This window comes from Meriones unguiculatus, chromosome 14, assembly GCF_030254825.1.
Source record: "Meriones unguiculatus strain TT.TT164.6M chromosome 14, Bangor_MerUng_6.1, whole genome shotgun sequence".
In the NCBI taxonomy this organism is placed as follows: Eukaryota; Metazoa; Chordata; class Mammalia; order Rodentia; family Muridae; genus Meriones; species Meriones unguiculatus.
Genome location: NC_083361.1, coordinates 12,656,679 through 12,671,146, shown reverse-complemented (window position 1 = coordinate 12,671,146; position 14,468 = coordinate 12,656,679). Strand labels below are relative to the sequence as shown.

The 14,468-nt window shown below is 38.0% G+C and overlaps 1 protein-coding gene and 1 non-coding gene across 2 annotated transcripts; one reads left to right on the top strand and one right to left on the bottom strand.

The window, feature by feature from the left end:
* Positions 1 to 3,763: 3,763 nt before the first annotated feature.
* LOC132647609 (U6 spliceosomal RNA) lies at positions 3,764 to 3,869 on the bottom strand. Its single transcript, XR_009585956.1, has one exon. It is a non-coding gene; the product is annotated as a U6 spliceosomal RNA (small nuclear RNA).
* A 7,731-nt stretch (positions 3,870 to 11,600) lies between these two features.
* Positions 11,601 to 12,515, top strand: LOC132647019 (vomeronasal type-1 receptor 4-like; the record flags this gene model as incomplete). The annotated part of the gene is made up of 1 exon (XM_060366252.1): positions 11,601 to 12,515. A coding segment is annotated over exon 1 (891 nt), but the record flags the coding sequence as incomplete, so codon positions are not given.
* Positions 12,516 to 14,468: the final 1,953 nt, after the last annotated feature.

Genomic DNA, 14,468 nt, shown 5'->3' with positions numbered 1-14,468 from the left:
AGGTGCAGCTGGACTCCCTATTCCAGCGGCTGCAGCAACACTGAGCTGATGGAGCTCATCCTCCTTTATTTGACTCAGCGGACCAAACCTGTGATTAGAGAACAGGATTAACCCATGTGCTTTACTATTTGACATGTGCCCTCATGTGTCTACATTGCCCCAGATCCAGGGTGCTTCTAAGCTAGCAGCCAGACATCAGATCCCTCCCACCCACACATCCACGGTGGGAAACAGAGGGATTCTTGGGACATTGAAACTCCTGTTCTGCGGGTCTACCAGTGGAGTTTAGGCAAATAACTCCAGGAGCTCAGTCAAAGATGAATACTAGTAGCTTGTAGGCCACTGAGGTACTCAGGGAATTTGCTCCCATAGTCATCACTGGTGATTGTGATACCTTCAGCACTTGCAAGTCCTTTGGTGCCTGCAAGGTGACCCTCCCTCACACTGAAGGCCTCTACATTCTCTAGCACCTTGTCCCTCAAGGCACAATTTCATGCACACACACGGGCACACTCTTGTTCATATCTGTCCTTCTGTGCCCATGGACTTTCCTCCCATAGGTACAGCCGAAACACCAATGCACATCCTGAAACCACTGGCCCTGTCTCATCTTCCTGAAGAATTCTCCAGAAACAAGGGAAAAACTGTACCAGTCTCAGTGCAGAATCCAGGAACAAACAGTGAATCTTACACGGCCAGAGGTCGGCAAAAGAACACAGCCAACAAATAAATAATAAAATTCTCTGTGATGATGTCTTCAAAGACAAAGTTCACGATATATAAACAATCAGTAGTTTGTATTTACTTCTCTGATTTTTTAAGTCATTGTGAGAAAAAGTATTTTAGACCAATCTCTCTCATGAACACTGATGAAAAAAATTCTTGCAGACTGAGTTCAAGAACACATTAAAAAAAATCATCCACCAGAGTCAAGTAGGCTTCAATCCAGTGATGCAGGGATGGATACAAATAATAATCCATCAAGGTAATCCACGATATAAGCAAACTGAAAGAAAAAAACATGATTATCTCATTAGATGCTAAGAAATTCTTTGACAAAATCCAACACTCCTTCAGGTAAAAAGTCTTGGAGAGTTCATGAATACAAGACACACACCTAAACACAATAAAGGAAATATATAGCAAGCAATATTCAACATCAAATTCAATGGAGAGAAACTTAAAGCATTTCCACTAATATCTGGGACAAGACAAGGCTGCCCACTCTCTCTGTATTTATTCAATATAGTACATGAAGTTTTAGTTAGAGCAATAAGATATTTAAAGGGGATTAGGGGATAAAAATTGGAAAGGAAGAAGCCAAAATATCACCATTTTCAGATGATATATATGTAAGCAACTTCTACATTTCTGCCAGATTTCATACAGTTGGAAATCACCATCTGCAAAATGGATGCATAGAAAATTAACAGAGGTCATTAATAAAATGGACCTAAGATACATCTACAGAACCTTTCACCCAAACACAAAAGAATTTACCTTCTTCTCTGCACCTCATGGAACCTTCTCCAAACTAGACTATATAGTTGGTCACAAAGTGAGCCTCAACAGATACAACAAGATTGAAATATTCCCTTGTATCCTTTCTGATCACCATGGACTAAAGCTGGACTTCATTAACAACAGGAATAGCATAAAGCCTACAGACACATGGAAACTGAACAACTCGCTACTCAGTGACAACTGGGTCAGGGAAGAGATAAAGAAATTAAAGTCTTCCTAGAACTCAATGAAAATGAAGGCACAACATACCCACACTTATGGGAGACAATGAAAGCAGTGTTAAGGTGAAATATCAGGGTTGTTTTGATTTTCATTTCCCTGATGACTAAGGACATTGAACATTTCTTTAAGTGTTTTTCTGCCATTTGTTATTTAGCTATTCTGTGTTTTTTGTTTTTCCGTATGAAGCTGAGACTTGTTCTTTCAAGATCTGTAAAGAATTGTGTTGGTATTTGGATGGGAATTGCATTGAATTTGTAGATTGCTTTTGGTAGAATGACCATCTTCACTATGTTAATCCTACTGATCCATGAGCATGGGAGACCTTTCCATCTTTTGATATCTTCTTCAATTTCTTTCTTCAGAGACTTGAAGTTTTCTCATACAGATCTTTCACATGCTTGGTTAGAGTCAGACCAAGGTACTTTGTGTTATTTTTGGCTATGGTAAAGGTTGTTGTTTCCCTAATTTCTTTTTTAGCCCTTTTGTCTTTGTACACAGGAGGGCTACTGATTTTTTTGAATTCAGTTTGTATCCAGCCATTTTGCTGAAGGTGTTTATCAGCTGAAGGATTTCTCTGGTAGAATTGTGGGGTCACTCAAGTATACTATCATATCATCTGCAAATAGTGATACTTTGACTTCTTCCTTTCCAATGTTTATTCCCTTGATCTACTATAGCTGTCTTATTGCTCTAGCTAGGACTTCAAGGACTATGTTGAAGAGATATGGAGACAATGGGCATCCTTGCCATGTCCCTGATTTCAGTGGGACTGATTTAAGTTTTTTTCTTTTTAGTTTAATTTTTGGCTATAAGCTTGGTGTGTATTGTCTTTATTATGTGTAGGTATGTGCCTTCTATACCTCATCTCTCTAAAACTTAAAACATGAATGGGTATTGGATTTTGTCAAATGCTTTTTTGTTATCTAAGGAGAGGATCATTTTTTTATTCATTCTGTTTGTTTATGTGGTGGATTACATTGATTGCATTCTGTATATTGGACAACTCCTACATGCCTGGGTGAAGCCTGCTTGGTCATGGTGGATGATATCTTTTATGTGTTCTTGGATTCAGTTTGTGAGTATTTCATTGAGCATTTTTTTGTAAATGTTCATAAGAGAGATAGGTCTGAATTCTCTTTTTTTTTGTTGGGTCTTTGTGTGATGACTGTGGCCTCATAGAATGAGTTTGGTCATGTTCCTTCTGTTTCTATTTTGTGGAATAGTTTGAAGAGTATTGTCATCAGCTCTTCTTTGAAGGTCTGATAAAATTCTGTGCTGAAGCCATCAGGTCCTGGTTTTTTTTTTTTTTTTTTTTTTTCAGGGAGACTTTTGGTGACTGCTTCTATTTCCTTGGGATTATAGGATTGTTTAATATATTTCTGTGATCTTGGTTTAGCTTTGGTAAATAGAATCTATGAAGAAAATTGTCCATTTCACTTAGATTTTCTAATTTTGTGGTGTATATGCTTTTGGAGTATGACCTATTGATTCTTTGAATGTCCTCAGTGTTTGTTTATATGCCTCCCTTTTTGTTTCTGATTTTGATATTTTGGACACTTTCTCTCTGCCTTTTCTTTAGTTTGGCTAAGGGTTGGTCTATCTTGTTGATTTTCTCTACGAACTAGCTCTTGGTTTCATTGATTCTTAGAAGTGTTTTATTTGTTTCTAGTTTATTGATTTCATCCCTGAGTTTGATGATTTTCAACCATCCACTCCTCTTTGGTGTGTCTACTTCTCTTTTTCTATGGCTTTCAGGCATGCTGTTAAGTTGCTTGTATGAGATATCTCAAACTTCTTTCTGTTCAAATTTTTTTCATTGAAAATCTTGTTTTCCCTGTCTATGAGGACTGAGAGTTTTGTTGGGTATAGTAGCCTGGGCTGACATCTGCATCCTCTTAGGGTCTGCATGATGTCCGTCCAGGCCCTTCTGGCTTTCATAGTTTCTCTTGAGAACTCAGGTGTTATTCTTATGGGTTTGTCATTATGTGTTACTTGTCCTTTTTCCCTTGTAGATCTTAAAAATATGGAATGCTTCATAAATTTGGTGTCATCCTTGCACAGGAGCCATGCTAATCTTCTCTGTATCATTCCAACTTTAGTATATGTGCTGCTGAAGCGAGCACTCAAACTTCTTTCTGAAGGCACTTAGTGCTATGAACTTCCCTCTTAGCACTGCTTACATTGTGTCCCATAAATTTTGGTAAGTTATGTCTTCATTTTCATTGAATTTTAGGAATTCTCTAATTTCCTTTTTAATTTTTCTCCCTGATCCTGCTGTTGTTGAGTAGAGAGTTGTTTACTTTTCATGGATGTGTAGGCTTTTTGTTATTTCTGTTGTTGTTGAGGTTTAGTTTTAGTCCATGGTGGTCTGATAGGATACAAGGGATTATTTCAATCATTTTGTATCTGTTAAGGTTTGCTTCTTGTCAGACTATATGGTCAATTTTGGAGAGGTCCTGTGGGGTACTGAGAAGAATGTATACTGATTTGAGTTTGGGTGAAAGGTTCTGTAGACATCTTTTAGGTCTATTTGATTTAGGACATCCGTAAGTGTCACTATTTCCCTACTTAGCTTCTGTCTTGATGTTTATCCCTTGGTGAGATTGGAGTGTTGAGCATAAATTTTTAATCTTAGTACTTTTTTATGAAATGGAAAAGATTTAATACTCTTTATAAATATGACTGCATATTATTCTGGTTTCGATTCAGTGCTTTAAGAAAGAGAACGCAGTAATTTATTATGTGAAAATGATTGGATACATTTGCTGTCATTTGTGAGGAATGATTACCTATATACATTCTTTCTAGGATAGGGCTCTGTTCAGACTTGAAATTGTTGCTGAGTTTATAAATGTAATTTTTACCAGTATATTTTCATAACATTATTTCCAGTTTATTGTTATTGAGTTCAACTGAGATCAATGATTTCTAATGAGGTCTATGATGTCATGCTTCCCCTTTTATTAGTACTTCAGTAGAAATCCCAGAACTCACGATTGAATGTGTTCAGCTTTTTGCTCTAAAAGTAAACAGAACTGGGTTACAAAAGGTAATACTTGAGTTTGTTCAGAAGACTAACTCTATCAAAAGAGACAAACAAACTTCTTTACAACAGTGTCCCACATGAGACACTTATGATAATTATACCTTTTTTCCAAGTCAGCCATCAAGGATCATGACAATGTAAGTATCCCTCCAAACACTTAGAAAAAACTCAGTGTTTTGGGTATTATCAATTGGAAAATAGGAGAAAAGTTCTTGGCTTCCAGGAACTTATCATCATGACTGTATGTGATATGAAAATTGCAGTTCAGAAGGGAGTTGAGATCACACATCTATGAAACTTTATCTAAGAGTTGGGCTTCCCCCTCTTACATTGTTGGCTGTGATGCCAAGAGCTGCACAGTGAGCTGAAAGTACTGCATAGGAAACAGTTCAGGTGAGCATGCTGCTTCATACCTTCAAAAATAAGGAAAAGCAAGGAAGGTAGGTCTGTTAAGTGTACTCCTCTGGAAAATGAACTGTTGGTAGAAACAGAACCCTTAGGATTTAGTCTAAGGACAATAAGATTTTCTTGGGTGTACGCCAAATTACTAAAGAGAAGCAAGTGTCCCTGACATTATACTAATTCTTTTTTCTTTTTTAAAATTAATTACAGTTTATTCCTTTTGTATCCCAGCTGTAGACCCCTGTTGCATTTCCTCCCAAACTCTACCTCCCTCCCGTATCTCTTCCCATGCCCTTCTCCAAGTCCCCTGGTAGAGGAAGTCCTCCTCCCCTTCCCTTGTACCCTATCCAATCAGCTTTCATCAGTAATGGTTGTATTGTCATCCTCTGTGGCCTGGTAAGGCTACTCTCTAATCAGACGAAGGTGATCAAAGAGCCAGCCACTGAGTTCATGTCAGATACAGCCCCTATTACTAAGGAACCCACCTGGAGACTGAGCTGTCATAGGCTATATCTGTGCAGCAGTTCTAGGTTATCTCCATGAATGGTTCTTGGTTGGAGTGTCAGTCTCAGAAAAGACCCCTGTGACAAAAATTTTTAGTTCTGTTGTCTCCCTCTGGAGCTCCTGACCACTCCAGGTCTTGATATCTCCCTCTTCTTTCATAAAGTTCAAAAGATTCCTGGCATTCTGGCCAAAGTTTGGCTCTGAGTCTCAGCATCTGCTTTGATACCCTGCTCGGTAGAGCCTTTCAGAGGCCCTCTGTGGTATGCTCCTGTCCTCTTCCCTGTTTTCTCCCTCTACCGATGTCTTTCTGGTTTGCTTTCTGAGTGAGGATTGATCATCTTACTTAGGATCCTTCTTCTTGCTTAGCTTCTTTAGGTGTATAGATTTTATTATGTTTATCCTAAATTAAGTGTCTAACATCCACTTATAAGTGAACATATACCATGGGTGTTTTTCTGCTCCCGGGCTACCTCACTCAGGATAATCTTTTCTAGTTCCCACCATTTGCTTGCAAATTTCATGATTTCCTTGTTTTTAATTACTGTGTAGTGTTCCATTGTGTAAATGTATCACAATTTTTGTATCCATTCCTCTGTTGAGGGACATCTGGGTTGATTTCTGGCTCTGCTTATTAGGAATAAAGCTTCTGTCAACATGGGTGAGCACTAACTCTTGATGTAACAACAAACAAACAAACAAACAAACTACCAAAAAACTAAAACAAAATCTTTTTTCAGGCTGCCTATTAAAAAGTGTAAATTCTAATATTTGACTTTGAATGTGCTTCAGTCTTATGTTAATTACCTCCTTCAGGTTTCCATTCAATGTGCATAAATCACAGATGAATTTTGCAGTAGGACAATCACAAATTTTGGAAAATGGCTTTGTATTTATAACTAAACCTTAGAAATAGAATTAAGAATGTCATCTATGACCAGGAGGACCCAAGATCTGGACCTGCCTGAGAAGAAGCGTTTCTAGGCAGCACCACACCTGTGACTGATCAGGAGCTTTGTCTTTCCTAACAGTCAGTAATGTGACTACTGAGGCTGTTTTCCTTCTTGAACTTGGGAATATTACGTAAAAGTGAAGGTGACAATGTCATTGTGAGTCTTGCAAACTTCAAGCACAGATAGTTTCTGTCATTTTCCCTTGATTAATGATACTCTGAGTTCACTGCCTTCTCAGGATTGCTTTTCCACTCTCCACTGCTGAGGTTTAAAGAACCTAAAGCCTCCTACATGACAGGTAAAAGTTTTACTACAGGTCATCTCCATATCCCATATATAAACCATTGCCTCCAATTATGCAGTTCATAAGATTTCATATTATACCAATTTTATCTGCATGTGTTTTTATTTACATGACATTCATAAATCTTGACTGGACTTAGTCCTTAGTAAATAAAACTTTTAAACTGAAGTAACTTATGACTTAATGTCTTTTTGTATGTGTGTCTCTGTGTTGGTGTGCAGGAGCTATTGTAGTCATGTGAATATGTACTTATGTGGTGTGAAACTTTGTCAGAGTGAAACTTCAGTCATAGTTCCTCAGAAAAGCAGACCTACCATGCATATCCACAGAACATTGCATAACAAGATATAAAAAGGCTAGGCACAATCCCTCATGTCATAACTGAATGTGGAAACCCAGTAGGAAAAAAAATAATTTCAAGACCAGGAAAAAGAGCAGAGACATCCTCCACTCTCTTTGCTGATAGTCCAAGAACACAAGATGCACAACCATAACTTACATCCAGAGGACCAAGCTCTGGACCTATCTCAAACCCATACAGCATTTGTGTTTGTTGTTTCAGTTTCTGTAAGCCCCTATGTACCCTCCTTATTGTTCTTTTGGCTCTGTTCTCCTGTTGTCATCCACCCTTCTGGCTCCTATGATCCTTCCTCTTCCTCTTTGGCAGGGTACCCCTGGTTCTGCCTAGTGTTTGTTTGGCTGTGGGTCACTCCATCTGCTTCCATGTACTGGATGATGATGCCCATTTGATGACACTTGGGCCAGATACCAATTTGTGAGTAAAGCTGAATATCATTAGCATTTCTTTCACTGACTCTGTTAATCATTTTTGTGTCCATCCTGGGGCTTTTGTCTGTCTTGTCTCTGGCTCATAGGTAGTGTGAGCAAGGTCTCTCTTTTGTGTTGTGGAACTCAAGTTGGAGCAGTCATGTGTTGGCTTTTTCCACAGGTCTGTGCTCCCGTTGCCTCAGCATATCTTGTAGATTGCAGGTTGAAGGTTGTGTTGGGTTTATTTTTTCATGCTTTGTATAATCTCTTCCTTCCCTTCACTGACTGAAGTTTCATGTTGTTATGTAGGATTCTCAAACATAGAATGCATTTCACTGCTACAAAATGTCCTCAAGGTAGCTCAAAGACCTTGGTATCTCTTATCTTAAAACAACTATGTCCATGAATTTGAGTATTTGTTTATATCTTCACAGATGATAATTGCAAGTCACCTCACTATATAAAGCATAGATTAAGAAACTGAACATTTGCTTGGTCTGTCAATACTAAGAATCACAGGGCTGAGGCAAGGGGATTTTGTACATTTATATCACCCTGCATTCCTGAGGAGGACCCTTTCTGGACACACACACACAAACACACACACACACACACACAGCAATAAAAATTATATATCATCAACTAGATTTTTTCCATTTCAATCTTCATTTCTATAATAGAGTTATCTAGAGTTATTCGCAGGAGGGGAAATGATTCAAAGTAGGTTCCCGTCTCTGCTAAGCTTTGAAAGAACAGAACACTGCTTCCATGTATAGATTTTTGCATAATTTGAATCTTAGAGCATGTCCTCTTATAGTATCTATGCGGCTTTCATAGCATTTGAGTTTTGTGAATGCACTCTGATTTGATTTCTATTGCAGGATAGGACAAATTCCATAAAAATAGTCAATCACTGTACAGCTACAGGTTTGTATTTCTTTTTTCTTTTCAAGTCATTCATTTCCTGCTAATCCTGAACATTGTCCATGAAGGCTCATTCCTGAAATATAAGTTTTCAGCATGAAGGAGTACACTTCTTCCACCTTCTTATATCATCTTAGGAAAATATGTGAAGCAATATGAGCACCATAGCCAGGTTTCTTGTTTTAGCCACATGCTTACCAAAAGCTGCTGTGTCATATGATTTGTGCTTCACATTTCTACTGCTGAATGATGATGCAAGGTAATAGATCAGGTAGAAACACTGTAAGTCTTTTCACTATGTATTATTAATTGGCAACTGCCTTGTTCTAACTAATTTCTAAGGGAATAATTTACTTATTTTCTCTCCATTGTGTTAGATTACAATTCTTTATGCATAATGTATGTCTTCCACTCACTTCTCTAATTCTAATATTACCATTTTTTCATGTACGTACGGGGGAGTAGAGTTTGAAGAGTTAGCTTTTGAGGTAAGATTATCTTCTCTATCATTTGCACCTAATGGTTAGAGCTACTTATTATACATAATTACCAAAGCATAAAAAACATTTTCATTCCTGTTCTAATATTTTAAATTTTAATGTTAATATTGACTCTACCCAGCAGGGTATCAAAGCAGATGCTGAGACTCAGCCAAACTTTGGGCAGAGTGCAGGGAATCTTATAAAAGAAGGGGGAGATAGAAAGACTTGGAGGAAGTGAATAAACTGTCATTAATATAAAAGATATAAATTTAATAAAAAAAGAAATACTTGAGCTCCACAAGGAGAGCAACAGAATAAAAAATCTGGGCAGAGGGGTCTTTTCTGAGACTGATACTCCAAACAAAAACCATGCATAGAAATAATCTAGAATCCTTGCACAGATGTAGTCCATGGTAGCTCAGTCTCCAAGTGGTTTTCCCAGTAATAGGAACAGGGACTATTTTTGACATAAACTCAGTGGCTGGTTCTTTGACTACACCCCTAACTGAGACGGGGACATCTTACCTGGCCTGAGAAGAAGACAATGCAGGTAGTCCTGATGAGACCTGATAGGCTAAGACCAGAGGGAAGAGGAGGAGGACCTCCCCTTTCATTGAACTTGGGGAGGGGAATGGGAGGAGATGAGGCAGACAGGGTGGGAGTGGGTGAGAATGAGGCTCTGGGCTACAGCTAGGATATATATTGAATAAACTGTAATTAATTAAAAAATTAATTTAAAAATGCCATTACTACTTCTGATGTCCATCCTGTTTGCCTTTCGGGATAGGCATTGAACGTTTTAGTCAGGGTCTGCTCTCTTGATTAATTTCTTTAGATGTGCAGATTTTAGTAGGTTTATCCTATGTTATATGTCTCTTTGAGTGAGTATATACCATGTGCGTCTTACTGCTTCTGGGACAGCTCACTCAGGATGATCCTTTCTAGGTCCCACCATTTACCTGCTAATTTGATGATTTCCTTCTTTTTCATTGCTGAGTCATACTCCATTGTGTAGATGCACCACCATTTCTGCATCCATTCTTCAGTTGAGGGGCATCTGGGCTGTTTCCAGCTTCTGGCTATTACAAACATGGCTGAGCAAATGTCCTTATTGTGTACTTGAGCCTCTTTTGGTTATATGCCTAGGAGTTGTATGGCTGGATCTTGAGGAAGCACTATTCCTAGTTGTCTGAGAAAGCACCAGATTGATTTCCAGAGTGGTTGTACAAGTTTACATTTCCACCAGCAGTGGAGGAGAGTTCCCCTTGCTTCACAACCTCTCCAGCATGTGTTGTCACTTGAGTTTTTCATCTTGGCCATTCTGATGGGTGTAAGGTGAAATCTCAGGGTTGTTTTGATTTGCATTTCCCTAATGGCTAATGATGTTGAGCATTTCTTTAAGTGTTTCTCTGCCATTCGATATTCCTCTACAGAGAGTCTGTTTAGCTCTGTTCCCCATTTTTTGATTGGATTACTTGGTTTGCTGCTTTTCAGCTTTTTTTAGTTCTTTATATATACTGGATATTAGCCCTTTGTCAGATAAAGGGTTGGTGAAGATTCTTTCCCAATCTGTAGGCAGTCGTTTTGTTTTGATGACAGTGTCCTTTGCTTTACAGAAGCCTTTCAGTTTCATGGGCACTAATGTACCCATGGCAGTTTAGTGTCCAAGTGGGTTACATAGTAATGAGAAGATGGACTGCCTCTGACAAAATCTGATTGGCCTGCTCTTTGATCACCTCCCCCTGAGTGGGGAGTAGCCTTACCAGGCCACAGAAGATGACAATGCAGCCACTCCTGATCTGATAGACTAAGATCAGAAGGAAGGAGAGGAGTACCTCTCTTATCAGTGGACTTGGAGAGGGTCTTGTGTGAAGAAGGGTGAGGGAGGGTGGGACTGAGAGGGGAAGAGGGAGGGGCTTATGGGGGGATACAAAGTGAATAAAGTGTAATAAATAAAATAAAATAAATTCAAAAAAGGCCATTACTAGAGATTTCTTTCTTGTAGTAGTTGGTGAGAGAGTCGACTTGTAGAATTAAGCATGATTTCATTATGAACTCACTGGTCATTGCTTCTACCCATATAAGTTTACAATATTCTTTTTCTTCTGTTTTAAAAGAATAAGTAAATCCAGATAGTTTAATACAAATTCTAACAATTATTTCAAATATTTGACAGATATGCATGCTTTTACAGATACAAGTTGGCCATGTTCTTATGCTAACTTTCATGAAATATATAATGGGAATTTATCCATATTTGCAGATTTCAGCAGTTCATGCTGAATGTCTTCAGTTGTAAAATAACATGAGAGAAGAGATGGACAGTATTTTGTTCTGCTGGCCACCCTGGGATTTCAGTTTTTAGCTAATGTGATCCTTGTGCATTTGTGACAACAGGGTCATACTACCATGTCATCTAAAAAAAAAAAAAAGCCATCATTTCCTCTGAGGAGTGCCTGCTGCCATATTTGAAGTCATTTTTTTTGATCAGTAACAATATGGACTCCAGAAATTTGGGAATAGGAATGATATTTTTGTTACAATGTACCATTGGAATTCTAGGAAACTTTTCACTTTTTGCCTACTACCTGGTTATTTATTACAAGAAACACAAAGTCAAGCGCACAGATTTGATTCTCCTGCATCTGACCATAGTTAACTTCCTGATCATTCTCTCTAAAGGAGTGTGTAGCACAATGTCAGCTTTTGTGTTGAAACTCTTCTACAATGATTGGAGCTACCAACTTTTTATGTATTTTCTGAGAGTTTTCAGGTGCATGTCCATTATCACCATTTGCCTCTTGTGTGCCTTCCATACCATCACCATCATCCCCAGAAACTCCAGTTGGAAGAATCTTAAAGCCAAATCTCCAAAGGACATTGGTCTGTGCATTTCTTTCTGCTGGGTCTTTTACATTATACTAAATGTTATTTTCCCCTTGTACATGTCCATAAAATTAAGTAGGAAAAACTTAACAGAAGAGACAGAATTCAAACTCTACAGTGTTGTAGGATATGACAAAACCACAGTTTCCTTATATATAGCTTTTTTTGTGTTTCCTGAAGTTCTGTTTTCTGTTCTCATCACCTGGACCAGCAGCTCAATGATTGTGATTCTGTACAGGCACAAACAGCGAGTTCAGTACATCCGCAGCACTCAGGCTTGTCACAATAGCTCCCCTGAGTCCAGAGCCACCCAGAGCATCCTGGTCCTAGTTTTAACCTTTATGGGTTTTTATACCCTCTCTGCTATCTCACATGGTTGCAATGCTCTGCTGCATGGTCACTTTTCATTGCTTATGGATATCACAAGCATTATAACTTTGTGTTTTCCCACTTTGATTCCTTTTGTACTTATGAGTCAATTGTTCTCTCTCTCCAGACTCTTTTTTCTCTGGAAAAAGGATACAAATTCTTCTTAATATTTTTATGACTATGAAAATTGAATGCTTTTGCAGAGTCCAATATTTGAGAGGAAAACTAAACAGCTACTCTTTGGGGAAGACAATTGTAATATAAAGAGAAACTTTTGGATAATTCAGGTTACTTCAGTTGGTGGAACCTCCATCCAATATTAGCTAAACTGTTTGGATCTAAGCCTTTTTCTCATTCAATTAACATATTCACAGCCTTTCTTTGGTCCAGCTTCCTAGAGGAGGCGTTCTCAATTTATTTTCAACAAATCCTCTCTGCTTTTGTAATCAGGTCAATTGGTACACTTCATTATGGATGCTGTGTGTATTTTACTTATCTTCTAAGGAAGCTACACTACACAGACCAAAGGCTATGTAACCACAACTATTTGTACACTTTCACCAAAGAAATTCTTGCACATTTCACATCTGTTGCCTGACATGAGTGCTCCAAACTCCTCTTAGGCATGTGCTACTTATCACCTTGCTTGCAGCTGCTCCAGAGCTATGAGTCCCTGTCTGCCCTGAGCCTGTAATAGCTACACTCTACCATGTGTAAAATTAATACCTCTCATATAGACTCAGTCAAAACACATGATTGGGAAAGAGTAAGGTTATCCACACAAGCCTTGTAATTAGAGATTTAAACTGTCAGCACAAGCATGACAATGGTTCTCTTTGATGTTTGCAAGAATCTATTTGACATCTTTTTAGGTTAATCAGGAGAGATTGTCTCCCACATTGCTTTACCCACAGCGATGTAACTCTCTACTAGGTAGAAGGTGATGCTTCTTTTTGTCTTTATTATGGGTGGAAAAGACTTATATTGTTGCACAAAAAGTATGAAAGTCCTTGTATTTCCAATAAGCAGTCCAGATATATGACAGTGTCAGAAACAACAACAGCAATATTCTGAAGGTGACTGAAGAGACTGAGAGAGTGGTCAATAACTTCAGACACTTTAGATCTTGTGAGATAGACGTTGCAAAGAGGTAACACTCTATTCCTCCATTATTGTAAAAGTTTCTGATACCTGACAAGAGTTGTATTTTTTGATGTTTCCATTATGTCCTAAATTAGTATCACCCCAACATTCAAGACATTTATTTGTGGGAAAATGTTTACACTCAATCTTTCCAGTCAAAGAGATTGGTCCCACGAGGAGATAATAAACATTCAAGGGAAGAAAAATGAACAAGAAAGAGAAAAAGAGTAAATGAGGGTAGTATAGAGAGACTTTGTAGATTAAAAAAGCCCATAAAAACTTTCATACGTAATGGAAATAGGTAGGTGTGTACTGTTTATGTAGAGTCTTTCAAAATTCCAATAATGAGTGTTTTTTTCCTTTTGGCTTTTGGCATAGATAAAATATATAAATTACATTAATATATTTTATTACATGTTGACATAGCTCACAAAAACAGAGAGATATGGATGTAAGCTGATAGAACCTTTAGAAATATCTAAGGATGAGAAGAATGATTAGGTCTAAGAGTCTTGTAAAGAATAAATTTGATAAATCAGAAGGATCAAGATATGGAGATGTGTCCAATAAACAAGAGTGTTGGCAATGAGGTGAGTGATGATGGGAGGGCAAATTTCTACAGACAAATGCTATAGAACTCATCAGAAATTTCAAAGAATTAAATATAAATGGCTCAGAAATATATATAAAATGATCCCTATCCTTAGCCTGCAGGGAAATGTAAATTAAAATTACTTTGGTATTTCATCTTACCCTGGTTACAATGGTTTCATCAGTAAAACAACGACCAAAAATACTGGTGAAGATGTACCAAAATGGAGACCATTTTTCCATACCTTTGTGGGTGCAAACTGGTGCAGCCACTATAGAAAATACTGTGTCCAACTTCTTTCATAAGATTTCCTGAACTCTGCCCAAATGTTTCCCTTAAGTGTCAGCATCTG